At 33.5% G+C, this 26254-nt stretch overlaps 4 protein-coding genes and 3 pseudogenes across 10 annotated transcripts; 3 read left to right on the top strand and 4 right to left on the bottom strand.

Moving 5' to 3' along the window:
- Positions 1–218: 218 nt before the first annotated feature.
- On the top strand, positions 219–1299 carry LOC111290030 (putative invertase inhibitor; annotated as a pseudogene).
- A 227-nt stretch (positions 1300–1526) lies between these two features.
- LOC111290786 (uncharacterized) lies at positions 1527–4363 on the bottom strand. Of its 3 annotated transcripts, XM_022882254.2 has the most exons (5): positions 4143–4363; positions 3859–3965; positions 3666–3763; positions 3259–3527; positions 1527–2652 (listed from the first exon to the last, which is right to left on the bottom strand). In XM_022882254.2, exons 3-5 carry the CDS (start codon positions 3739–3741, stop codon positions 1720–1722), a joined length of 1278 nt encoding a protein of 425 aa, XP_022737989.2. In that variant the 5' UTR covers positions 3742–3763; positions 3859–3965; positions 4143–4363; the 3' UTR covers positions 1527–1719. The 3 variants fall into 3 exon arrangements, with proteins under 3 accessions (XP_022737989.2, XP_089623685.1, XP_022737991.2); XM_089767559.1 differs by having other exon boundaries at positions 3666–3965; XM_022882256.2 differs by lacking the exon at positions 3859–3965.
- Positions 4364–5457: 1094 nt separating this feature from the next.
- LOC111290013 (nuclear intron maturase 2, mitochondrial pseudogene) lies at positions 5458–8158 on the bottom strand (annotated as a pseudogene).
- A 1462-nt stretch (positions 8159–9620) lies between these two features.
- On the bottom strand, positions 9621–13733 carry LOC111290670 (uncharacterized; annotated as a pseudogene). Its single transcript, XR_016346116.1, has 8 exons — positions 13344–13733; positions 13053–13133; positions 12177–12296; positions 11971–12054; positions 11586–11732; positions 11199–11297; positions 10251–10286; positions 9621–10160 (listed from the first exon to the last, which is right to left on the bottom strand). The product of XR_016346116.1 is annotated as an uncharacterized LOC111290670 (transcript).
- Positions 13734–16653: 2920 nt separating this feature from the next.
- Positions 16654–18451, top strand: LOC111290563 (putative purine permease 11). Of its 2 annotated transcripts, none has more exons than XM_022881912.2 (2): positions 16654–16809; positions 17206–18451. In XM_022881912.2, the coding sequence occupies exons 1-2, from the start codon at positions 16773–16775 to the stop codon at positions 18336–18338; spliced, it is 1170 nt and encodes a 389-aa protein (XP_022737647.2). In that variant the 5' UTR covers positions 16654–16772; the 3' UTR covers positions 18339–18451. The 2 variants fall into 2 exon arrangements, with proteins under 2 accessions (XP_022737647.2, XP_089623684.1); XM_089767558.1 differs by having other exon boundaries at positions 16701–16809; positions 17157–18451.
- A 530-nt stretch (positions 18452–18981) lies between these two features.
- Positions 18982–23727, top strand: LOC111290141 (phragmoplastin DRP1E-like). Its single transcript, XM_022881509.2, has 15 exons — positions 18982–19327; positions 19418–19481; positions 19878–19985; positions 20301–20402; positions 20517–20567; positions 20651–20712; positions 21091–21181; positions 21298–21362; positions 21541–21735; positions 21815–21934; positions 22029–22099; positions 22217–22442; positions 22693–22743; positions 22839–23207; positions 23409–23727. Exons 1-15 carry the CDS (start codon positions 19190–19192, stop codon positions 23535–23537), a joined length of 1842 nt encoding a protein of 613 aa, XP_022737244.2. The 5' UTR covers positions 18982–19189; the 3' UTR covers positions 23538–23727.
- Positions 22101–26013, bottom strand: LOC111290142 (2-deoxyglucose-6-phosphatase-like). Of its 3 annotated transcripts, XR_016346115.1 has the most exons (6): positions 25833–26001; positions 25033–25147; positions 24718–24869; positions 24365–24626; positions 23947–24271; positions 22101–23851 (listed from the first exon to the last, which is right to left on the bottom strand). XR_016346115.1 is itself a non-coding variant. In XM_089767556.1 (5 exons), the coding sequence occupies exons 1-5, from the start codon at positions 25859–25861 to the stop codon at positions 24080–24082; spliced, it is 750 nt and encodes a 249-aa protein (XP_089623682.1). In that variant the 5' UTR covers positions 25862–26013; the 3' UTR covers positions 23928–24079. The 3 variants fall into 3 exon arrangements, 2 of the variants coding, with proteins under 2 accessions (XP_089623682.1, XP_089623683.1); XM_089767556.1 differs by lacking the exon at positions 22101–23851 and having other exon boundaries at positions 23928–24271; positions 25833–26013; XM_089767557.1 differs by lacking the exons at positions 22101–23851; positions 25833–26001 and adding an exon at positions 25676–25717 and having other exon boundaries at positions 23928–24271.
- Between the last annotated feature and the right edge of the window lie 241 nt (positions 26014–26254).

The following is a 26254-nucleotide window of genomic DNA, read 5'->3' as shown; positions in this document are numbered from 1 at the left end:
AAAACTAGCCAACTTTTACCCAATTTTAGATCATGTGTATTTTGGTTAAAATGTTTATTTTTGCTTAAAACTCAAAATTTATTTTAAAATCTTTAAGAATCTGAAACTTAGTTCAATTCTCTCGAAATGACTCGAATTTGACTCGAATTTGACTTAATTTTCAGTTTTTTTTTTTTTTGCTTCCACCTAAAAATTAACTTATTCAAAAATTTTAAAATCAAATTCTTTCGGTCTAGGAAGCTTCCTTGGTATGAGAAAACTCGTATCATTATAAAAGCTTACATGATTATATTATATAAAGATTTTGTTGCATGTTGCAGTAAGATCGATAACAAATTACAATACCAAGAAGAAAAAAAGCAGCATGTCTCTTTCTCATCATTCTGCTGCTTCTTCTTCTTCTTCTTATTTTTCTTCTTCTTTCTGTTCAATATTAAAGATGAAATATCTGCAACAAGCATGTTGTCTGTTGATGTAATCAACAAAACCTGTAAAGCATGCTCAGACAAGTCCAGTATCTTTAACTACAGCTTCTGCTTGGCATCTCTCCAGGAAATCCCTGTCAGCCGCATGACAAACCTTCAAGGTCTAGCAATTGTTGCAAAGGAGCTAGTTTTACAAAATGCGACCAACACACTTTCAATCATAAAAGAGTTACTGAACAACGAAAGTTTGGGTCCTTCTTCGGCATGCTTGAGGATTGCTCTCTGCTTTACTCTGATGGGGTTGAGACACTGGTGGATACTATTGGAGCATTTTTGACAGGGCAGTATGGAAATGCCGGTGCCTGGATGAGTGCAGTGATGGAAGGAACGACAACATGTGAGGAAGGGTTTCAAGATATGGAAGAAGTGTCTCCATTGACAAAACAGAATTACAGTCTTTTCCAGTTATGTGATGTTGCTTTATGCATCATGAACTTACTTGCTTCAGATGTTTATCTTCTTGAATCTTAACTCTATTCCCTTGCTGTTTTGATAGAAAAATCTTAACTGCTATGCCTACTTGAACTCACAATTTCAATTTTCCTGTTTCTGGCTGATTTATGTTGCTAAATGCACTTTTTTTTTTTACTTTTGGCAAATTTTTTATGCATGCTTACGTGCTGCCATTATTATTATGAAGGTCAACATTGGGCCATAATACAGAAAAATTCACAAAATTCAATACCATGCACACCAGCAGACAAAGCTGCATACCAATAATTTTTCCAGTCATTCTCCTTGTCCCATGACGTATGAGAACCTCCCTAAAGCCAAGTATTTTCCCTCACTTCCTGAAAATGGATATTGGAAACGAACAAAATGCAAAAGCAAGAAAGTCTAACCCGTTGAAACCTCCAACTACATTTTCTGAGAAACTCTTAAAAGATTAAAAGAAAAAATCAATGAAACTGGAAATACTATAACATCTGCAAACTATAGTCCCATTGATATCCTTCAGTCTCCACAGAAAATTTGTCTCCATAGACTGTTGGCATCTCAGGTTTTTTGAGCTGAAGTTAAAGAGGGGCGGAGAAAGAGAAATAAGTTTCAAAAGGAAGAAATATTACTACATGCAATTTATGGTAATAAAACTATTTGAGGAATAAATTTAATAACATAATTGCTTACAGTGACTAAGCAAAAACAAAGAAAACATTTGATAGAAACAAGCAAAACACAGCCAGAAAACGTAAAGTGAGAAAGACAAGGTGCGATGGCTTATGCTAGAAATATACTAATAGAACAGACCAGTGCTAAGAGGCTTGCCCCAAAAATATTTAGCTTCACATAAACAATCCTCAAGCACCTTTTTTTTCCTCACTGTTCCATCTATGTTCTTGAGCTCTTCGTTGTTTATCTCCTCCTTGCCCCAAAAATATTTGGCTTCACGTAAACAATCCTCTGGCACCTCTATTTTACTCACTGTTCCATCTATGTTCTTGAACTCTTCAATGTCGATCTCCTCCTTGCCCCAGAAATATTGAGCTTCAGGTAAACAATCCTCAGGCATCTCTATTTTACTCACTGTTCCATCTATGTTCTTGAACTCTTCAATGTCGATCCCCTCGCTGCCCCAGATATATTTAGCTTCAGGTAAACGATACTCAGGCACCTCTATTTTCCTCACTGTTCTATCTATATTCTTGAGCTCTTCATTGCCCCCAAAATAAATAGCTCCGCATAAACAATTTTCAGGCAACTCTATTTTCTTCACTGTTCCATCTATGTTCTTAAGCTTTTCATTGTTTATTTCCTCCATTGCTTTTAAACCAAAATATGCACGAGCAATTTTCTTCAACTGTTTTTTGGCAAAGTCCACTTTGAATTGGACATTCAGGGCACTATTAATTGCATCTCTCCACAACAACATCTTAGTCTTGTTGACTTGCTCAAGTTTCAGATCATCCATCTCTTGGATTGCAGCACAGAACAGAAAATAGCTAGGCATAGCTGCACAGTCGCTCTGTGAGCTTTCTGAAGTAATATCACCATAAGTGTCATAGATTCTCTCTGAAATAGGAGCCACGGATAATGGAACATTGAATCTCCCAACCATTCTCAAATCCTTTCGTAAATCCTTTTCTAAGATTTTAAAGTCCGAATAGTCTACTTGACTCTTGACATTGGCATCAAGTTGCTCAAGAAAACTTTCCACAAGCTCAACACCCTGCAATTTAAGAGGAACAAATAAATGCATGATTGGAAGATAAGAAAGAACATTGAAATCACTTGGCCTTTGATGATCCATAATTAGATATCTACTTCCCAGTTAGAAAACTAGTATCTGCGCTGATATATCATATCTTACTTAAGAACGCAGTAGAAACATAATTTAATTTTGGTTCATCTTTTTCCCAGAAAGAATAAAAGTAATGACCCTTGAATCTTAGCTGTGCTTGATGTTACACAAAGGGATTATCATAACATGAACCCAGTTATGACAACAAATCGAAGAGAATGCAAGGATCTATTTGTCTCCTGTATGGATAGCGCAAGAAGGAAAGAGAATCAGCTTTCTTCAAGTAAAATCATGAACCCAGAAGCCTTCAAGCCATTTTTAATAAGGACTAAAACTAAAAGGCATTTCAACCGGCAAAAAAGAGAGGGTTCAAAAGAATAACATAGGTTAAAGCAAATAAAAATGTAAATAAGACCAAAAATATGAAACTAGCTGCAGGGAAGACCTGGTTAATAATTACCCTAGCAACCAATTAACCAATATAACTTCTTTTAAAAAAAAAATTTTGAAGATAGGGAAGAAGAGACAGAGTACCGATTTAACTTTTGAGGCAGATATCCCTTTATCTCTCGATAATGCTTCAAGCAGCGTTTCCCTTTTTGCGTTTTCTTCCCTCATTCTCCTAAACTCGGCTTCCAATTTTTTAATTTTTTTTCTCAATCTCCTCCTCTCGTTTTCCAATTTTGCCATGCGTTCCTCTAACTTTTTCATCCCATGCATCCTGTCCGTTTTTTTCTGAATCTTCTTGCCGTGAATTTGCACTAAAAGGTCCGAGGCTAATTTTGTAGTTTCAGAAGTCAAATCTGTTGATGACAGGTCACCAAGATAATTAGATTTTGTTTTATCAACCAGATCTGACAGCCTTTTCTCAATCTTCTCAATTGGGGATGGCCGATCCCAGGCTAATTTTCTAGAAGCTGAATCTCTTAATGGAAACTCACCTTGTGTTTCATCAACCGAAAATTTCCATTGTTGTCCGGTTCGACCCACTCCATCAGCTATTGATGTACACTCCATATCTTTATATGTAGATCTACCGCTGCAAACGGTGCGAAAATCAAAAGATTTAATACAAATTGAAAAGAAAAATATTCAGACAGAACTGGCCCAATTCAATGAAGAGATCTTTGTCACCTTTGGGTAATCCGCAGAAAAAATCTTGTAAACGGAATAGATTATAAACAATACAGATACTGTTGACAGGCCAAGTCAAAGCTACTACAATCAAAACAAACTGAACCCTGATTTAACAAGAATATTTTTCTAGAAATGTTAGTAAAACTGCAGGAAACTAAACAAAAAATTAAGTGAAACAAGAACATCAAAGCAGTATTGCGCAGAAACGATGAATAAAGCAGGTAAGTGAATTTATGGAAAATCAAAATTTAAAACGATTTCATTATAAGAATAAACCATACTTAGTCAAAGAATCAATGGTGGAAAATAAGAGCGAAATCACCGACGTGAACTGAAATTTGGAGCTAATTCATCTTGCAGAGAAACCAAGGCGAATTTCGTCTTTTTAAGCAAGCTCTTTGCAACGGGTCAACTAAAGACAACAAAAAAAAAGAAAAAAAGAGAGAGAGAGAGAGAGAGAGAGAGAGAGAGAGAAAGAAAAAAGCTTCAATTTTGTTCGCGCGAACGTGAGTGAAGTATTATTTATTTATTTATTTACTTGCGCAGTTATGTGATACGAACGCAAGAATATGAGGACAGGACCAATACACGATCGCGCAAAAAATTTAGTACACGAGCGTGCGTTGTTTTATGGAAAAACTTTTAGTCCTCGAGCGCGCGTTGTTTTCTGGGGACTCTAGGGGAATTGGTACTTTTTCTTGGCAGGTTGGGTGGTTTACCGAACCATATGGATTTTTTGCTATTTTGAAACATTTATAGTGATTATATTAAACGATAATCTATAAATGAAATATAATATTATTTAATATATTAGATATAATTTATATTCAATGTTTTATATATTTCTCTAACACTTTATATTGAAATAAATTAAATGTTAATTTTGAAGTATTTTATTTTTAGTTTCTTCTTCTTCTTCTTCTTCTTATTATTATTATTATTATTATTATTATTATTATTATATTTAATAAATATTATATATATAACTTAGTTAACTTCATTTATATTTTTTATTATGAATATATAATACTATTTGAATACATGAATATATAATGGGTTGTGACACTGGTGGATACTAATTGAGCACTTTTGACAGGGCAGTATGGAAATGTTGATACCTGGCTGACTGCATTGATAGGAGGAATGACTACATGTGAGAAAGGGTTTCAAGATATGGAAGAAGTGTCTCCATTGACAAAACAGAATTACAGTCTTTTCTACTTATGTGATGTTGTTTTATGCATCATGAACTTACTTGCTTCAGATGTTTATCCTCTTAAATCTAAACTCTTTTCGCTTATTGTTTTGATAGAAAAATCTTGACTGCTACGTCGTCTTTAACTTACAATTCCAATTTTCCTGTTGCTTGGCTGATTTATATTGCTTTTGGCAACGAACATGTGGCCATTATTATGACAAGACTAACTGGAAACGAACAAAATGCAAAAGTAAGAAGTCTAATCCGTTTGAAACCTCCAACTTCATTTTCTGAGAAACTCTCAAAAAGATTTAAAGAAAAAATCAATGAAACTGGAAATACTATGCAGAGATGGAAAATAAACTTGTCAAATGACCAAGAATTGAAGCCACTGAATTGAAAATTCTTCTGAAATTTCAAATTTGATAAATATATCACTATTATACAAGGTAATTGGAAATCTTTTAAATCTTTATTGAAGCAGCAAATCTGTTTTTATCTGCTTCCTTTAACCAATACAAATTCCACTAACAAAGGAGCTCAAAATTTTTAAGCACTGGTTACAAAATCTGTCTTAAATTTGTGAAGCATGAAGCCCTTCTTCGGATTCTTCCTCTTCCTTGCTATTGGGATCATAGTTCTCACGATTTGAACTCAACGACAATTGATGATCTCCTCTTGTGTTACCTCCAGCACTTTTTACCAGGGAAAGCTGATCCATCACAATTGCATTTCTTTTGTAGTTCCACGCTGGCATTAATATGTAGTCCAGTGCTGAAACAAGACCCTGCTCTCCAATGCCAACTTCTTTGCTCTTCCAGAGTTTTTGGATCATCAAGCCTTATATATTCAACTAGTGCTTTCCCATGATCTGGCCTCCAATTGCTAGGGAAGGGTGTATAATCAGTCTCGGGAATGAGAGACATCCTGGTATACTGAAGGCCATCAATTGACTCAACAAGTCCCATTCTCAGCAGATTCTGGTACTCCGGTGAGTGTCCTTTCCTCTCCTTAAGAGGACGGCTCAGATTTCTTGCACCAATTTTATAAACCTTTGCTTGTGAATGAAGTTTGTACTTTGCAGCATAGAGCTTTGCCAGTGAACCCCTAATAACATAAGAATAAAAATTAACAACTTTTCTCCGATTGTCTGCATATCTATACCACTCAACCATTGTTGACAAGAACTTGTTCATCTGGGCATTGGTGTGAGCTTGAGTAGATGAAACATTCTAAAACATGGTTGGGGTCTGGTTCCCTATCACTGTGAAGAAAGTTTAACTTCCTAAATTGCTTGATTCATTGTTTCAAACTAGCCATGACCGACAAAGGGTGCCAACACCTTTCTCAGTAATATTCTTACCACCAGTAGATGGGTACTGAAGAGTTGGATACACCACTCTTTGACATAGTACATGGTCAAGAAACATTATACCTTTGGTTATGTGTTCAATTGGAAGGCTCTCATTATCATGCTTCATCGTATATTTCTGATCACAAAACTCAATTAACTGTTTTCTCAGCATTGCTGCATCTGCCCTTGGTCCACAGATACCAATCAAAATGTGACCTCCACAGTGTAAATAGTCCATCTTCCGGGTCTTATCTGGCCCACTTGTTGGCACAAATTCTGGCCAAGATGTGTTCGCCTGTTCTGCTTCCCCTTAGGGACTATTCCATATGACATCACTCTTTGATGGACGATAGAACTCCTTAATCTTATCTTCCATCCACCAGTCCAATTCATCAAGACATATATTAGCTAAAAGGGGACTAATAATCCCACAATTTCCCCATTAAGGAAATTTCTCTGCCTCCTCTGGAGCAAATCCAAAAAAATTCTCCAACCAATAAGGATCAGGCTTTGGCTCATCCTCTGCCAACAACTTCTTCTTCTAATACTTCCTCTTTTTTCTTTTTCTTCTTTTCCTCCCCATCAACCGGACTAGTTATCACAGGCGCAACTAATGCCAACTTGATTAAATCAATAACCTTCTTATCCCTCACATCCCTTATCAAAGCAATTATCACCAACCCCACCTTCAGTCCAACCAAAATTGCACTTAAATCACCATTTATATACCATAAATAACCAGCAAAACTTTTCCTAATCACCCTCAACACTGTATGCGCATTCCTCCCTGGCCTAAAGGAAAATAACTTCTGTGAGAACCGAGCCTCATATATAGGCTCCAAAATCATAAACAAAACCTCTTGCACTAACTTATCTTGAAATGGGCCAGGCTGAGTAGTGGTTAAAATAGCCTTAATCTTCCTCTTTGACAAAGATTCATAATCTGTCTTGTCTTCAGGTGATTTTATAAAGAATTCTAACCTGGCACCCCACTTAAACCTATTATCAAGAACAGCATTTCTTAAGGCTAACAAATCTTCCAAAGTAGACCTAGTGATCGAACTACGGAGGCATATATGATCCTATTTCATAGGCACAAACTTTCTGATGAGCCAATACCCATAATTCGAATCTACGAAGATAAGAGGTCTAATTGGTGACTATCCTATCAGGTTCTCTAAAATTCTCAATCCACAACTGTGAACAAACTGATACACCATCTTCTTTCATTAGGTTTGCAGGGTCATTGGGATCAGGTACACAGCCAGTGCACCGGAGTAAATGAAAATAAGCGAAACAAAGCAAACCCATTTGCTTTATGGGTACAGCAATTAAATTGGAGTAAAAAAGGTGCTTTTGATGGGGATAAAACTGGAATTTCTGAGAATTTGATGGGTAAAAATAGTGATTTCTTGATGCATTTGGGGATTATGAAACTCAGCTAATAATTCACGATCATTCTTCATTGTAATTGAACAACAATCGACGAGAAATCACAAAGGGAATTGAAGAAAGTGCAAAAGTGAAAAACACGTTAATGGAAAGTTTGAAAACTCAATTGAAGTGACAAATGAAAATCATAAGAGAATAAGATTTTAAGTTCTTACTTGAAAGAATTGAAGAGCCCTAAAATAAAACCGCTTTCTCCCCTGCTGTAAGGGAGTAAATCCTCGCTAAACCCTGCGCTCGCTTTGTTCGGCCGTTGCGTACTGGCACTTGTTTTTGCGGTGGAGTAGTATTATGGTTTTTTTCCTTTTTTTTTTTTATAAGTGAAAAAAAAATTAATTCAAACAAAAAATAATATCATCACTTTTTTTTATCATTTATAAGAATTACGAGATTAATGCTTAATAACAAAAAAAAATTTGTAATTATAATTATATACCATTTAATGTTTTTAATATAATAAAAATAGTTGAAAACATTTGTTTGATGAATAAATAAATAAACATATTAGATGATTTACTTAGTTCATATTTTCAATTTTAAAAAATAAAATAAAATTTTGATCCATTATATTAGCTTTAACCAAAATATGAACACAAACTAATAATAAAACTGAGCAAATATGGTTGCATAACAAACTTAAAAGGAAAATAATATTTAAGAGACATTTCAATCAATTTTAAAATTAAAAATTTTCAATTCAATTCTTAATTATAATTTAAAAAATATAAAAAACAAAGTGTTGCGTTTGTTGTCGCTATTTTATTCTTGACTCTGATTCAATTATGGCAATGCAAGAAATTAACAATCCTCCTTGAATAATTTTGATCTTTATAGGAACATAATTAGTAAACATTGTTCACGTAACCTTCATCGTGTTCATTATAAGACTAATTTTCGTGCGAATTGATTGCCTTGCCTTCATGAATTTCCACGACCTCCAACGGCAATTAGACAATATCTGATTTATCAACTAAAAAATTATATTTCATTTAATTTTTATTTTAAAATATATTTAAAATATTAAATATTAATATAAAACATTGTTTAATATTTTAATGATATGTTAAATAATAATAGATCTAAATAAATTTTAAACTAAAATTTAAATAGCTTAATCGAACTTAGTCTGATCCATAAACTTAAAAGGTTAAGAGTTCAAGATTAAAAGTAAAAAAGATGCTTTTGATGGGGATAATATTGAGATTTTTAAAAATTTCATAGATGAAAATAATGAGGTTTGGATATATTTGAATTTATGAAAACCTAGTTATTCATGTCATTCTTGAATTTGTAATTAAAAAATTAGACGAGAAATTATATGAGAATTGAAGAAAGTGAAAGTGCGAGGAAATCCTTGGTGTAAATTTTCAATGTTTAATTGCAGTGAAAAATGAATTTGGTATTTTTAATATATTTGACAACAAAAAAAGGAAAATGAAAATGTTGTTGACAAAAGAGAAAGTGAATATTTTGGGGAAGTTCATGAGATTTAAAACCAAAAACTTGAATACATAAGTCATTACCAATAGTAGTTGAAATCGTCTCTTCCCTCCTTTCCTTTGACTACACTCAATTTAAATACATAAATAAACACAACAATGATTATGAGACTTAGAAGAGATCAGTGTTAAGAGGTTTGTCACTGAAATATGCTGCTTGATCTAGACATTGTTGACGCAGTTGAACTTTCTTTCTCACTGCATCCAATTCAGCCTTTAATCTCTTCTCTTTATCAGAAAGCTTTGAATCAGAAGCTTTTGAACCAAAATAAGCAAGAGCAATTTTCTTCAAGTGTACCATGGCAAATTGCACATTGAGTTTGATTTGCTGGGCATCAAGGATTACATCTCTCCACTTTCCCAATTTAGACTCAGAAACATCCTCGAGATCTTTCAGCTCATTCATCTCTTTTATTGAGGCGTAGAACATAATAATAGTAGGGTAAGCTGCACAGTCGCTCTGATTGCTAGTTTCAGTAATATTACCATGCGCCTCCTTGATTTTCTTAGCTATAGGAGCAAGAGAAGAAGGAAAATGATTGTGCCCAAGTTTTCCCAATTCCTCTTCTAATCCGTTGAAGTCTGAATACTGTACTTGTCTCTTGACATTGCCATTGCCATCACATTGCTCAAAAAAATCATTCACTTGCTCATCATCAAAACTTTCACCATTCTGATCAGAATTGTTAGAAATTTCAGTAATAGGCTCACTAGTTGCCAAGTTTTCCATGAAATGCGCTGTTGGACTTGAACTTGATCGTAAGTTGGCTACCATGCCTACAATACTTTCATTTTGATACTGAAAATGCAAGTGATGATAAAAATTAAAATACAAAATAAAAAAGAAAAAAATCAACAAATATTGTATACTCAAAGTAGGATTCCATACCTCATCAGTTAAAAGCAAGTCACTTTCGTTATTTTGCTGCAATTTAAGAGAAATTAAAAAAAATTAATGATTGAGATAAACAGTACTAACTTTTTATTTTTACTAAAATTTATCAGAATTTGTTTTTTATATAAGTTTTAAGCCAAGTATGTAATATATGTATTACAATTAAAATATGAATAATAAATATAAATGTAAGAATGCAATAATAATTTATAAATATTAATGAACGTAACAATTTATCAAGAAATGCAAATGCATGAAAATAGATATAAGGTTAACTTTCAAGATTTCAGTTAGGTTTATGTTTTGATTTAAGTTTTAGAGTTAGAAAAAAAAAAGCATCAATAATAATTAAAATCTCTTTATAAATCTTTAATATTTAGATAAATTTTTAAAGCAAGTTCAATTAACATAATTCTTACTTTTTCTTATGCAAATGCTTATAATAATTAATTGTTAATCATGAAATTAAATTATATGCAAATGATGAATGCAATTAGGCTATCATGCAATTACATGAAAAAGATAATTTCACAAACACTTGAAAAACATGATAAAAGATCATATTTTCATTTCATCAAACATTTAGAAAATTCTTACAATATTATTTTTAAAAAAAAAAAAAATTTCTTCAAATACTTAGAAAGTATCTAAAAAACTATTTTTATTAACAAGAACATTTATCAAACACATAACAAATTACCAAATCATGATTTATGAAATATGCATGAGCTCCTATAATAGTAAAAAAAACCACTATCATAATCTTTAATAGGGTATATTCCCACCCAAATTTTAAAATAACAATGGCAATTCAACCCCTAAGTATTAGACTCAACTAGAAATACATGCATGTGAGATGTCAAGATTTTGTGATCACTTTAAAAAACTTGAGTTAATGACAGTATATCTCAGTGTGTGATTTTGTCATATTATTGCTGGCACCTGTTCAACCAATGGCATTCCTTGATCTGTCTGTATAATATTCTGATCATTTGGCATCGTGACCGTTGTATCGTGTTCGGGCATAACCGGCGCCATTACCTTCAATCCATTAACAAGAACATTTATCAAACACATAACAAACTATCAAATCATGATTTATAAAATATGCATGAGCTCCCATAATATTAAAAAAAATCACTATCATAATCTTTAATAGGGTATATTCCCACCTAAATTTTAAAATAACAATAGTAATTCAACCCATAAGTATTAGACTCAACTAGAAATACAGGCAAGTGAGATGTCAAGATTTTGTGATCATTTTAAAAAACTTGAGTTTACGAGAATATATCTCAGTTTTTGAATTTGTCATATTATTGCTAGTACCTGTTTAGCAAATGCTGTCGCTTCAGCTGCCTCCGTAATATGCTGATTATTTGGTATCACGACCATTGTTTGGCATCCGTTAACCAACGACACTATTTGGGGCACTACGTGGGCCATAGCCGACGCCACTGATCCATCGATCACGGCCTTTGTTCATAAAAAGAAAATAAAATATTGAGTTAAAATATTTTTTCTTTATAAGAAAAATTAAAAATAAAAAAAAAACTACAAATGTTAAAATTAAAATTAAAATTTATTAATTGAATCAGTTGATTAATTATGATGTATCGTGACAAAATAATCCCATAAAATCCAATCACATCAAAATCTAAACCAAAGTAAGTGCGTGTGCCTATGAATAAGTCTTGTCATAATTAGCACGCACCTTTAAGTTTTGTGTAAGATTCTGCCCATCATTTTGCAACAGTTGAAGAAGTGGCACTACTTCCCTTAATTCTGTCACCGCGTCCTTCATTTTATAAATCAGAGAGCAAAAATTTATTAGTTGTTAGTTTTGAATCATATTTTTTTTCCTTACAAAACAACCTTAAACAAAGTAATTGAATTGGTCCTCTCGCAAATTGCTTGCACCTTTGTCTCTTGAGCACTCTGTCTGATCTGAATCATCAACTCCCCTGGATTGCTTTGCCTAAGCGATTCCTCTAGTTGCGAAAGCGCCGGTGCTACTTCCTTAAATCTCTCGATGGCATCCTTTGTTTATAGAAAAAAGAAAGCAAAGACTCAGTTTTTGAAAAGAAATGTGATTTTAATATAGATAATAATCATACATGCTTTAATAAATAAATAAATAAATATATAAAATTTATATTTAATGTATTATTAGTGTACAAATACTATTCATAGTTAGTAAATTATAAAATAACACTTCATTAAAAATTAATTTTAAAATCTTAAAAATAAATATTCTTAATTCTAAAAATATATGTAAAATTAATTTTTTTTTATGAAATATCAAGATTCATTGACACCATATTAAATATGGATTTATATTTGTATTATCAGTATATAAATTTTATACACTATTAGTAAATTAAATGATAATATCTTATTAATAAAATAAATCAGATAATATCACATCATTAATAAGTAAATTTTTTTAAAAATATTAATTTTTGTATATTTATTTAAAAATTGATATTTATTAATTAATAAGATAATATTATCTAATTTATTAATAGTGTATAGAGTATATACACTGACAATATATCAAATATAAATTCATTAAATATATATATTTACTAAATTAGGTAATTTAACTATTTTGATTTTTGTTTATTTTCAAAACTAAAATGATTCGGTTTGATAAGTTATTTTAGCTTACATCCAACTAATAGTTAAAGTCTTAGCATTCATGCAGATCCAATGTTAACATGAAAAACCTAAAACAAAGTACTACGTCTGTGTGTGTAAATCGTAAATAGATCTCTCACAAATTGAGATCATTACCTCGCTTAGATTGTTGTTGGATACCGCTTCCACTAGTTGTTTGAGAACCGGTGCTATCTTCGTAAGTCCCACGATTACTTCCTTTGTTATTATAAAACATAGAGCAAAATTTTATCAGTTGCAATAGAGTACAGAAAGCATTTCATTTTTGTATATTTAATTTATTTTTCTTCATTCAAGATATATTTTTTTTCTTAATTTCAATATCACGGCAAGCCAAAAAAAAAATAATTATAAGCATAGATAAATCACGAAATTAAAAAAAAAAAAAAAGGATGCAAAGCAACAAACCCTGTTCTCTTGCCGAGATTGTTTATCAGTGACTCTCTTCCTTGAATTTCGATCGCCTTCTGAAGGTTGAGGAGGTCGACCTCTTTTTCTATTTCCCTTAGAAGGTTCACCCGAGCCTTCCATCCTTTCAGAATTTGCATCATCGGAAGCTTCCATGCTTTGTAATTGTAGATCTGAGAACTAAGGTACTAAAATAGAATTGTAGGCAGCAAAAACTGTGAAAATCAGCTTCAGTCTTCAGGGACGGATTTAGTGAGAGATGGCGCTTAGTTGCATAGAGTCAACGGTTAGCACGAGCAAAGAGGAAATATGTTTTTCAAGTTGGTCCGCGGGGCGCAGGAATAGAATTATCTTTTTCATTTTTGTTTTGCTGAAAGAGCGCAAGATTTGAGAGAATGTAATACTAATACGGTGCGCGCAAAAATTTTTTATTGCTTTTAAATAATTAATTTCTTAACTAATTACTACTTTATAGTTTGATTTATAAAAATAGACCTCACGGGCTTTATATCCAGTTTCTTTAGTTTAGCATTATTGTTAAAAATAATTTTTGTAGGTAAAAATTTTTTTTATTTAACTTTCAGTGTTAAATAAAAAAAATTTAACTTTTTAATTTAAAAGTTTAGTTTTTAAATCCAAATAAAAAAATTCAATAGGAGTTTTGCTTTAAAAAATACGTTTGGAGATAAAAAAAAAACACTATATTATTTTTATATATTTTTTATTTTATTATTGTATATATATTTTTAAATACTTCAATTACTTATAATACTTTTTTAAAGTAATACTAAATATTTAAAATTTTTATTCATATTTTATTAAAAATACTTTTTCTAATCTATATTTTTTTCAACTGTAATAATAATATTAAATTAATCATTAATTTAATTGATTCATATAACAAATTTTAAAACGTGATGTATAATATGTCTAAAATTTAAATCCTATCATTTACAATTATGTTTTCTATTCAGCAACCTACTTTATTAAAAAAAAAATGGTTGCTTCCCAAACTCTCTCTTGGCATTTCTTTCCCAAAATAGATAACATTGACGTATTTATTAGAACTGAAAAGGGGATTACATTACCAGAAGTTTCCAGTATTGGTTGGCTTTGGAATTAAATGTTGCATTTATCTCATATTGTAAACTAACACAGCTAATTAACATGGATTTAAGTTAATTAACATCAAATTATGAATAATTATAGTGATATTATATTGTGACGTACCCAATTATGTAGAATAATTTTAATTGTGATCTCGAATTAATTTTACATTTAAATTTATAATGAGTTGATGAATTTTAACTAATGTGTTAAGAGATGTTTATCTTTTCATCCTACATATGAAACCGCCAAATTAAATTTTTTAACTTCAATTTTTAAAAAAGAGCAGTTCTCTCTCTTATTTATTTTTATGGAGGTCTCCATTTGAACTCTCAGAGGAAGCATCGAAAAATTCATGATGGTGACAATGTTTCCGTGGAGCTCGTTGAAATAAGATTAAGCTTTTGCTTGCATACAAATCAGTTTTAGTTTCAGTTAAAATTGTATTAATGACTCGGTGAAGTTTCGGTCAAATCTGACATCTAAAAACTAGAGTCCCATTGATATTCTTTGGTCTCCACAAAAAATTTGTCTCCATAGACTGTTAGCATCTCAGGTTTTTTGAGCTGTGTTGAATAGAAGTTGAAAGAACGGCCGGGGCAGAGAAACAGAGATGGTTTGAAAATATGTATTTAGCTTGACTTTTAGAAACAAAGAATCGAAATATGCGTCGAAACAGAGAAGTTAAACAACTCGCCACTCAATTTTGCAATGAATCGAAATATGTCTTTAGCTTGACTTTTAGAAACAAAGAGAAGTTGGGCATTAGAAAATAAGTATGGAATAAAAAACTCTGTTGTCAATGTTATTGGAGTCTCAACTTGTTTCAAGAAAACAGATACGCAAAGGTATGCGAGTAACTGACCTCTTCTTTGCAGTTCAGCCATTTGAGTCTCTTCCATGAAGATACAGATGATGATAAGCCAATAGTTAAGCAAGAGATAATATATTTCTTTCCCTTTTGGGGAAAGGACAAGTAGGAGCAGAAAGAATCAAAACAGATCTTGAATAAGCCAACTCATATAGGCTGATCAGTCATGTTCACAGCAATCTGGAATAACGACCTATTTGTTTCTAAAAGTCAAGCTACATACATACATATATACATATATATGTGTATATTTCGATTCATTGCAAAATTGAGTGGCGTGTTGTAAAAAAAAAAAACGAGAGAAAAAGAAAAATGCTTTCAATTTTGTTCGCGCGAACTTGAGCAAGGTATTATTTATCTATTTATTTATTCATACAATTATGTAATATGAACGCGAGCAAATGATAACCGTGCCAATATAAATCACAGAATCACACAAAATTTCTTTCGAGCGTGATATTTAAAATGTTTTAGTACGTGAGCATGGTTTCGCGGGGATTCTAGGGAACCTTTTCTTTTGCATTTGACGTCTTGGCAAATGGATGGTTTACCCAACCATATGGATCTTTCTGCTACTTCGAAACATTCAGAGTGACTATATTAAATGATAATCTATAAATTATATCTAGTAGAGTAAATAATATTATATTTTAATATATTAGATATAATTTATCTTCAATATTTTATATATTTCTCTAACACTTTATATTGAAATAAACTAAATGTTAATTTTGAAGTATTTAATTTTTAATTTATTATTATTTTATATTAAATTTAATAAATATTGTATGTATAAATTAGTTAATTTCATTTATATTTTTATTGTGAATATATAATATTATTTGAATACTTAAATACTATTCACTCACTCATTGAGAGAGTCAAAAGCACAAATATATTTTTAAAAAGAAGAAAAATTTTATTCTAATAATTTTTAAATTTTGCTTTATTTAAAAAAAAACATATTTTCTGTTGTTGTGTTAAAAAAAAAAACCGAAAATCCAAAACAAAAAATATAAAACAAAAACGATGTCGAATGATCCAAATTTGAAGGTTAATCTCTTGCAATGCAGGGGAAAGGCAATAGGCAGACAATTTAGACCAAAATAAAGATTTTGACTGAATTTAACATGTATTTGAGGTATGCAACACAAAGACGTAACTCTTAGCCTTATGATTTTCAAGTAGGTCAAGTAAGCATATCCTCAACCAGCCAAGTTCAAACAACTTGCCACTCAATTCTGCAACGAACCGAAATATATATGTATTTAGCTTGACTTTTAGAAACAAAGGTCGTTATTCCAGAGTGCTGTGAACATGACTGATCAGCTTATATGAGTTGACTTATTCAAGATCTCTTTTAGTTCTTTCTGCTCCTCCTCCTTTCCACAAAAGGGAAAGAAACATATTATCTTTTGTTTAACTATTGGCTTACAATCATCTGTATCTTCATGGAAGAGGCTCAAATGGCTGAACTGCAAAGAAGAGGTTAGTTACTCGCATACCTGTGCTTATCTATTTTCTTGAAGCGAGTTTAGACTCTAATAACATTGATAACAGGTCTTTTTTATTCCATACTGATTTTCTCATGATAGTGCCCAACTTTTCTTTGTTATTTTTTATAAAGAAGGTCATAGTCTAGGATAAAAAAGAGATTACACATATTTGGATTCGAATCTCAAGTCTTTTTGGGTTATAGAGAACAAGGTTTTATTCAACATTGATTTTATCCTAAATTTGTTGTTCAACTTCTATCTTTGTTTTACTAACAGTTCTTAACCAGAAATTTTTTTTTCTTTTTTTGGCTCTGACTTTTGACTGCAAATTTTCTGTAGTTGCTGTTGTAGCTTTGTTCTTGACCAGAGCCGATTTTTTTTTCTTCAGCTGTTGATGAGAGGGAGCAAAACTCACATGGAGACGCTCCTTTTACAAATCTGCCTCAACTTTCAAGATTCAAAAGTTACAGGCGGTGGATTCGTGTAATTATTTACATCCTGTTTCTTCTTGCTGGCCAATCAACAGCTACTCTCTTGGGAAGATTATACTATGACAAAGGTGGGAATAGCAAATGGATGGCAACATTTGTTCAATCAGCTGGCTTCCCAATTTTACTCCCCCTCTTGTTTTTCTTCTCACCATCCACCAAATCAATCACCACCGACACCCCCATCAGTTCCTGGATCACAAGCCAATCAAAGACTTCGACCCTTGTTTTTCTCTATGTTGCCTTTGGCTTCCTCTTGACAGGTGATAACATGATGTACTCTTATGGCCTTCTATACCTTCCAGTCTCTACATATTCTCTACTTTGCGCAACTCAATTGGCCTTCAATGCTGTCTTTTCCTTCTTCCTCAACTCCCAAAAGTTCACTCCTCTTATAATCAACTCCATCATCCTCCTAACCATCTCAGCTGCTCTGCTAGCAGTCAATGCAGACTCCGAGAACACCTCAACAGTCTCCAAAGGAAAGTATGCAATCGGATTCCTATGCACTGTTGGGGCATCCGCGACTTACTCTTTGTACCTTTCCCTGGTGCAATTGTCTGTTGAAAAAGTTATCAAAAGAGAGACTTTTTCTGCTGTCTTGGATATGCAAATATACCCTTCATTTGTTGCAACCTGTGGGTGCGTGGTTGGGTTATTTGCAAGCGGGGAATGGAAAAGTTTGTCAAAGGAAATGAAGGAAGACCAGGAAGGAAAAATATCATATCTGATGACTTTGATTTGGACGGCAGTGACATGGCAGGTTTCATCAATAGGTTTGCTGGGATTGATTTTTGAAGTATCTTCTCTGTTCTCCAATGTCATTAGTACATTGGGTCTGCCTGTCGTCCCCATTCTCGCTGTGATATTCTTTCATGATAAGATGGATGGAGTTAAGGTGATGGCTATGTTGTTGGCCATCTGGGGTTTCCTTTCTTACATCTATCAGCACTACTTGGACGACTCTAAATACAAGTTGAAGAAAAAGGCAAATTCCAATGAGGTTTCTTTGGCTATTATAGATAAGGTCTAAAGATTGCAATGTGCCATTGAATTTACTAGAATGATTGATGAAAATATTCATTTAAATGGACAATGGAAAATTATTTATTTAGACGGTCGATAATTTTATTTTATTATTATTTTTATCTTAAAATTTTTTTTCATAATTTAAGTAGGGATTTGAATTTCATTGCACTTTCAATATATTATAATTGAGCTCACATTATCAATTGAATTCAAATATTAATTTTAATTAAATTTATTTAATATAAATTTCTTTATAAATTTTTATTTTCAATGACAAATATAATAATTTTTTTAATCAAAGATACAATAATTTTTAATATTATTTTTAATTTCACCAAAATCAATTTTATCACTTATTCAAAATCTTAATCGATTTGCATAAGAAATTACATAGTAATTGCCATTAAGGTTTCTAGGAGATTAAAATTAAAGAGCAAGTTGGCCAACATGTGTGTGTGGGATAGGAAGTCCGCCTAAAATTCAAAATTATTCAAATCACTAGCTTTCCATGCCCAGCTTCAGTTTTTGAGTAACGGTCGCAATGCCGCCTGCAAAAAGCAGAAACCAACAAACTCCTGAAACGGTAACAAGAAATATCTGCTTACGTGGCGCATTTATATACCATCTCCCATTATCTCATCATTATCAACTCTAAGGCCCACTCCAAAAAAAAAAATAGCGAAGATAGCTTTTCTACTTCCCTACTTCTTCCTCTTCCTGTACTGTTTCCTCTCAATCTCTTTCGTTTCATCCGTTATTGCAATTTCTATCCGTCTGAACTTGAAATCCGGCCTCGATTCTTCATCTGTTAGGGTTTCTAAAAAATTAGAGGAAAAAGGAGAGAAAGGTGGTGGAATGGCGACAATGGAGAGCTTGATTGTGACGGTTAATAGGATACAGAGAGCTTGTACGGTACTCGGTGATCACGGTGGCGACACCGCTTTGCCTACTCTTTGGGAAGCTCTTCCCTCTGTTGTCGTCGTCGGAGGCCAGGTTTTCTTTTTCTCTGAGTGTGTGTACGAATAACGTGTTGTGACTTTGCTGCTTCTCTCTCTGTTAATTTATATTTTGATCTGAATGTAGAGTTCGGGAAAGTCATCGGTGTTGGAGAGCATTGTAGGACGCGACTTCCTTCCCAGGGGATCAGGTTATGATTCTTTCTTTTAAAAAAAAAAAAAAAAATTCTATGCTTGTTTGTTGAATTTTCCGCTTTGAAATCTGTCTGGCGGGCGAGAAAATCGAAAAGAAAAGTTTAAAAATAAAAAAGAAAGGAAGGAGAAGCGTCTTTATGTTTTCTTTTGTTGTTGATTTACTAGACTGGAAATTCAAGTAAAAAAGGTCAATCTAAAGTCAATACTGATTTAAGAATTTTCTAATTGATCCTTCAACTCCTCGTCAACAAAAGTCAAATTTGTGTGGCATGCTTAATTCGGTTTCATTGGAAAGATGGATAAATAAAATATTATGCAAATGTTTTCGTTTGTTAGTAAGCAGAGAAGCTTAAATGCTGTCTATTCCTTTATGTCTGTATTTGAAATTTCAGGGATTGTGACGAGGAGACCTCTAGTGTTGCAGCTACACAAAACAGAACAATGGGTACAAGAATATGGAGAGTTTCTTCACTTGCCCAAGAAAAAATTCACAGACTTTTGTATGTAATTTGTTATATGAACCTATTTATTGTTGATTTAGTTTCGAAACTTTCAGATTTGTTCACCTTTGTATGAAATTCTACAAACATGATCAACTATTTCACATATTCGGATTTGGTGCTAGTTTTCTGTTCATGCAATTTATCTGGCAACCTATTAATTTGTTCATGATTATCTGTTGTCATTGTAAGAAACTGTCTTGTAATGATTTCTGACTTCATTTCCTTGCTTTCACAGCTTGTTCATAAGTGTTTATAATGATGCATTTATCCAGTTGGAATTGATATGTGTGATTTTCCTGTTTCGTGATGCAGCCATGGTTCGGAGGGAAATCCAAGACGAAACTGATAGGATGACTGGGAAGTCAAAACAGATTTCTCCTATACCCATTCACCTCAGTATCTACTCACCAAATGGTAACAGCTTTTAGACTTTGAAAACTTGCCTGCCTAGGTTCATTCTTTGGTGTCCTTACATTTCGTGTAATCTTGCCTTCTATCATCTGACAATTCTGGTTTATGTTTTGGCAGTTGTCAACTTAACTCTAATAGATTTGCCTGGTTTGACAAAGGTTGCTGTAGGTATGCTTCCCACTTGCCTCCTAAAGTCATTCCCCTTTCTTTTCATTTTTTAGATTGTAAATAAAAGTCTTTGTTATTGGTAGAGGGACAGCCAGATAGTATTGTTCAAGACATAGAAAGCATGGTTCGCTCCTATGTTGAAAAGGTAATTGAAACTTTTTTCCTTTTTCACAATAATTTGTGTTGGATGGCTGCAAGAGGGAAGTTAGTGGCATGCTTCCTGGATTTATGTAATATGACTAAAGATTGTTCCCATCAGACCCCTAGAACCCAATTGCTAGGTTAATGATTTGGGAAAAAGTTTATCTTTATGATTACTCCACCATCCAGTATCTGCTTTTCCATATCCTGAGTTTGTGGGTAAAGATTTATTTTATGATTTCCCTTTGTAGTTTGTTCAAGGAATAATCAGTTTACCATCTAAGATTAGAAACAAGCTTTAAAAGAGGGGAGGGGGCAGAGAGAAAAACAATTAGATCTTTGGGGATTCAAATGACTAATTTTTTTTTATATTCAATCGCAGCCAAACTGCATCATTCTGGCCATAACTCCAGCTAATCAGGATATAGCAACATCTGATGCTATGAAGCTGTCTAGAGAAGTTGATCCAACGGGTATCTCTCTGCTTATCATATCTGGTTATAGTGCAGTTTGACTGGCTTGTAATAATATATTATCATAGTCATTGTTAATTGCACCAGAGGTTAAATATTTGGTGTTTCTTTCCCAGGTGAAAGGACATTTGGTGTATTAACCAAGCTTGACTTGATGGACAAGGGAACAAATGCTGTAGATGTAAGCTTTCTTCCTATTTTAATATGCATTAATAATAGGTTTGTGACTTGACTGGGCATGTGCTGCGGCGTATAAAGCCTAACCAATTATGTTTTTTGTTAAACATTGACGGGCATTGATACATCTGATTTATTTCTCCTTACCCAATGTACATGTTTGTTTTTATTTTTAATTAAAGGTTCTTGAGGGAAGAGCTTATCCGCTTCAGCACCCTTGGGTTGGAATCGTGAACCGTTCACAAGCTGATATTAACAAAAACATCGACATGATTGCTGCTAGGCGGAAGGAGCGTGAATATTTTGCCACTAGTCCTGATTATGGACATTTAGCCAGCAAAATGGGCTCAGAATATCTTGCAAAACTTCTCTCAAAGGTTTTGTTTCCTAGTTATTTGCATAAATATTTCTTTATAGCATGTCTGTCTACTTATTAGAATGTTTCCTTGGTGTCAGCATTTGGAGTCTGTAATTAGAGCCCGCCTTCCTGGCATTACTTCTTTAATTAACAGAAGCATTGATGAACTTGAAGCAGAGTTGTCCCATCTTGGTAGACCTGTTGCCGTTGATGCTGGGGTGAGGAGCCACTAAATTGCTGTCTTACTCCGTGATATTGGGATATCCATCAGTTTCATTTATCATTTTAGATTCTTTTGCTTTCATGTATCAGGCCCAGTTATACACGATCCTAGAGTTATGTCGAGCATTTGATCGGATATTCAAGGAGCATTTGGAGGGAGGGTATATTTTAGCTCCTTTTCTTCTCACTTCCATTTCTGAAGAAAACACAGCACAAATTAAAGATATAATCTGATACAATCATAACACTTTATTATCATGTTTCCAATCTTTTTCTAGGCGGCCAGGTGGAGACCGCATTTATGGAGTTTTTGACCACCAGCTGCCTGCTGCTTTAAGGAAGCTTCCATTTGACCGTCATTTGTCACTGCAAAACATAAGGAAGGTAGTTTCAGAGGCAGATGGGTACCAGCCTCATTTAATAGCTCCTGAGCAAGGTTATCGACGCCTCATTGATGGTGCACTTAATTACTTCAGAGGCCCAGCTGAAGCTTCTGTTGATGCTGTAAGTTCCCTTTGCAAGGTGGCATTTTCTAGTCATCTGGCCAGTTCTCTGTTATTAGTTGGTATAGGGCCTCTGACTGCTTCTTGGAGGTGGGTGAAATGAAGAGGGTATTATAGGTGTTTTCTTTACTAAGGGTTCACCGAATGCTGTTTGCTGGCTTTAAAATAAAAATAAATATTTCTTGCATTTTCACGCATTAAAAGCACTAGACACGAAATTTGTCTTTAGTGAATGGTGATCTTTATTGCAGGTTCACTTTCTTTTAAAAGAGCTTGTAAGAAGGTCAATTGCAGAAACTCAGGTTAGGAATTTTGAAACCTTACTAGCTTCCTGGAAGACCTAATGATACTTTAGGGACAAAAAAAGAACTTAAGCTGGTCTTTTGGAATTGAACAGGAGTTGAAGCGCTTTCCTACTCTCCAAGCTGAAATAGCAGCAGCTGCGAATGAAGCATTGGAGAGGTTTCGTGAAGAGAGTAAGAAGACAACTTTGAGATTGGTTGACATGGAGTCCTCATATTTGACAGTGGATTTCTTTCGGAAACTCCCTCAAGAAGTGGAGAAAGGTGGAAATCCAACTTCTTTATCTGCAGATAGATACGCAGAGGGCCACTTTCGCAGAATAGGATCAAATGTTTCTTCTTATGTGGGGATGGTGTCTGATACACTTAGAAATACCATCCCTAAGGCGGTGGTTTATTGCCAAGTGAGGGAGGCCAAGCAATCGTTACTTGATCACTTCTATATACAAGTGGGCAAAAAGGAGGTACCCACCGCATTATAATTTCTTCTTCATTCTCGTGTATGTACATGAATTTGGACACATTCATGTTTCTGTGCACTAGGAAATTCGAATGTGAAAGGAATTCCCTTCAAACTGTTGCATTGCCCACGGAGGGGGAGGCATGCTGGTTGGATAGAGAGAAACAGATACTTCTTTGCTGACTATTTTCATATTTTCTTGTAGGGCAAACAGCTTGCACAGTTGTTGGATGAGGATGCTGCATTGATGGAAAGGAGGCAGCAATGCGCCAAGAGGCTTGAGTTATACAAATCTGCAAGGGATGAGATTGATTCAGTCTCATGGGCCAGATGAAACTACCCGAGTGCTTGATAAAAAATCGTCCTTATCACAAACTAAAGCACAAGGGAGGTGCTGAAAAAAGGTTTAAGTTGTTGATTGTTCACTTTCATTTGTTGCATTTTCTGTGCAGCTCCTGTTTTCAACCCGCCAAACCTAAAAATTTCCTGAATATTGGTCTATGCTTGCTTATTGTTTTCTTGAATCAGAGTCGTTAATGTAATCCTTTTGTAGAAGTGTGACGTAAATAGCTTCTCTATCCATGTGTATGGCATCCCTTTAGTGAATCTGGAATGTTTCTGTTCCTATTTTCTTCCCATAATCTCTTTCTGAAAATATGGCGTCAGAAATTGAAATGAGAAGAACCATCATGTCACTACACTCCAGGAATGAAGAATGAAGTCATGCAACGAAAGTAATTAACCTCATCATTGACTGGTGATTAAAATGAGTATAGATATATACAGCCAATGCTCTTCGAATATTACGTGGTACATGTGAGGGCATGAGAGTGCCTGCACAGTTTATTCGAATAAAGTTCTAAATTTCTATGGAATTCAAGCTGCTGTTTTAAAAGAACCTCCTCTCTTATCAAGCTCCTCTAAGGCCGCCCATAACTTTGGATCCTCATAATCCTTTATGAGAATAGTAGGATCTGCTTCCATAAGCAGATTTTCAGGATTTCTGGTAGTTAACCCCACAACAGGCATTCCAGCTGCAACTCCTGCTCTTATCCCTGATACAGAGTCCTGGACAATCAAAAAACAGAGCAAGTTTTCAGAATCATGTTCTTATTCATCAGTTCATTATGCCAAAAACATGGTTTGGAAAGAAAGGCACACCTCACACACAAATGTGTGATCCTTTGACACATTCAGTGCTTCAAGTGCCTTCAAGTACGGGTCTGGGTATGGTTTGGCATGCTCGCAATCACTTCCTAAAATCACAACATCAAAAAAATCTTTGAGACCAAGTTTTGAGATCATGAGCTCAGCATTCGGTTTTGGAGCATTTGTAACAGCTGCTCGCTTTAACCCACGATCTTCAATCCATTTCGTTAATTTGTACAGGCCCTTAACAGGTGGTAAGTTTTCTGAGGCCAACCTGTTCATCCATACAAAGGAGTGAAAACCTTGTATATATATGGCAAATTGGAAACTTGAATAGTTTGCAAAAGGGGTGAAAACCATTTTACCTCCGAAACATTGCTTCCTTATCTTCCACGAACTTTGTGCCCTTTGGTATATCATCAGGGAAGAGAAGCATAGCAATATCATGATTGTGCTTCCCTGCAATATTTTTGACAAAGAATTCTTCATCGATTGGAACTCCATTATTGAAACCAATCTGTTAAACACATTCAGGTAATCGACTGTGAATTAAACAAAAGAAAATGCTTGAGCTTGACAGAAATTGAAATTGTATAGGATGATGATTTAGTTAAACAGAAAACTCCGGAGTAAGAACCGATTCTTTATTTGAGAGATAGAAAGAGGGAAGAAACAATTACCTCTTGGAGCATTTCGCGAAAGGCATAATGGTGGAGAGGATCTGAATCACATAAAGTTCCATCAACATCAAACAATACTGCTTCCACAGGAGCAAGATCAGGAATAGATTTCTTGCTGCATTCCAAAAAGATAAAGGTGTTCAAATTACTGGTGATGTTCTTCCTCACAAAAACATAACCAGGGAATATAAAATGATTTATGGTAGGTTCTTAGATCAAGTAACAAGGAAGGCTTAAATCACAAGTCTGACAGCAAAAAACCAGCTATAGAAGACCCATGACTTGAAGTAGTTGAAGAAATGAACTAAATCAGAAAAGGAAGTATGGATTTACCTAAACAATCAAAAGCATAGGAAGGAAAATAAACATGAACTCACAAGAACAACCAAATCCCCTCATAGAAAAAGAGATTTTGGCCTCGGGAAAATAAATGCTTAAATAGAGAAGCAATGAACATACATAAATAGACTTTAAATGATCAGTTGTAGAATATAAAGAATTCTCACAAAAAAAATTATAAAATAAAGAGAAAGATCATCCAGCACGAAATATATGAAAGAAAATCAATATACTCCCAGCTTTTAGCCATGCATGAGCCTAATAAGAATATCAGCATAAAGAAAAAAGAATCTAGATTGCTTACATTGGTTCAATTACTCAATGGTTGTTTGTGTATAAAAACTTTAGAAAAAGGAAAAATTGAGAACAATCCATCTCAAATCCAATACAAATCTTCCGCTATATATAAAATCAAAGCACAAAAAAAAAAAAGAAAGGAAATTGCATTTGAATTTGCATACCTCTGCACAGAATTTTCACCAGTCGTCATTGTCAATGAATTTTGTTAGGCAAAATCTGGTTTCGAAGTGATTGAGTATTGAGTTGGAGATCGAAAAGAAGGTGGCGACGAATATAAAGAATAAATTTTTGAGAGAAGGAATGTACCAAAGAATCCAAGACCGGCAGAAAATTGGCACTCACAATTTCTTTTGTTAGTTTTTTTGCACTTCAATTAAATATGCATGAAAGTCTTACCAATTTGCCAATAACCCATTTATTATTCAATAATTTCAGTTGGGTCCGCCAAGGTTCTTTGACATTTTTTATAAGACCCTGAAATTTTAATTGGACAACTTATATATTTATTCATCTTAATTTTCTATAATAATAATAATAATATATAAGATTAATGTCCAATTAAAAGATATTAATTATAATAAGA

The sequence above is a fragment of the Durio zibethinus genome, chromosome 11 (assembly GCF_047325235.1).
Source record: "Durio zibethinus cultivar Kanyao isolate XHJ-2024 chromosome 11, ASM4732523v1, whole genome shotgun sequence".
Classification (NCBI taxonomy): Eukaryota; Viridiplantae; Streptophyta; class Magnoliopsida; order Malvales; family Malvaceae; genus Durio; species Durio zibethinus.
Note: the sequence above shows the minus strand (reverse complement) of the source record. Positions and strands in the feature narration are given on the sequence as shown.

What these genes read in the sequence shown, in the direction of transcription:
- LOC111290786 (XM_089767559.1), bottom strand. Translation starts at nt 3,741, where the DNA reads ATGGAGTGTACATCAATAGCTGATGGAGTGGGTCGAACCGGACAACAA. An exon ending in TTCGGTTGATGAAACACAAG is followed by an intron (nt 3,528 to 3,665) that starts GTGAGTTTCCAT and finishes TGTCATCAACAG; the next exon opens with ATTTGACTTCTGAAACTACA. An exon ending in CTGCCTCAAAAGTTAAATCG is followed by an intron (nt 2,653 to 3,258) that starts GTACTCTGTCTC and finishes CTTAAATTGCAG; the next exon opens with GGTGTTGAGCTTGTGGAAAG.
- LOC111290563 (XM_022881912.2), top strand. Translation starts at nt 16,773, where the DNA reads ATGGAAGAGGCTCAAATGGCTGAACTGCAAAGAAGAG. An exon ending in GGCTGAACTGCAAAGAAGAG is followed by an intron (nt 16,810 to 17,205) that starts GTTAGTTACTCG and finishes TTTTTTCTTCAG; the next exon opens with CTGTTGATGAGAGGGAGCAA.
- LOC111290141 (XM_022881509.2), top strand. Translation starts at nt 19,190, where the DNA reads ATGGCGACAATGGAGAGCTTGATTGTGACGGTTAATAGGATACAGAGA. An exon ending in TTCGCTCCTATGTTGAAAAG is followed by an intron (nt 20,713 to 21,090) that starts GTAATTGAAACT and finishes ATTCAATCGCAG; the next exon opens with CCAAACTGCATCATTCTGGC. An exon ending in TAGAGAAGTTGATCCAACGG is followed by an intron (nt 21,182 to 21,297) that starts GTATCTCTCTGC and finishes TTTCTTTCCCAG; the next exon opens with GTGAAAGGACATTTGGTGTA.
- LOC111290142 (XM_089767556.1), bottom strand. Translation starts at nt 25,861, where the DNA reads ATGACGACTGGTGAAAATTCTGTGCAGAG. An exon ending in GGTGAAAATTCTGTGCAGAG is followed by an intron (nt 25,148 to 25,832) that starts GTATGCAAATTC and finishes TTTGGAATGCAG; the next exon opens with CAAGAAATCTATTCCTGATC. An exon ending in ATCACACATTTGTGTGTGAG is followed by an intron (nt 24,272 to 24,364) that starts GTGTGCCTTTCT and finishes TTGATTGTCCAG; the next exon opens with GACTCTGTATCAGGGATAAG.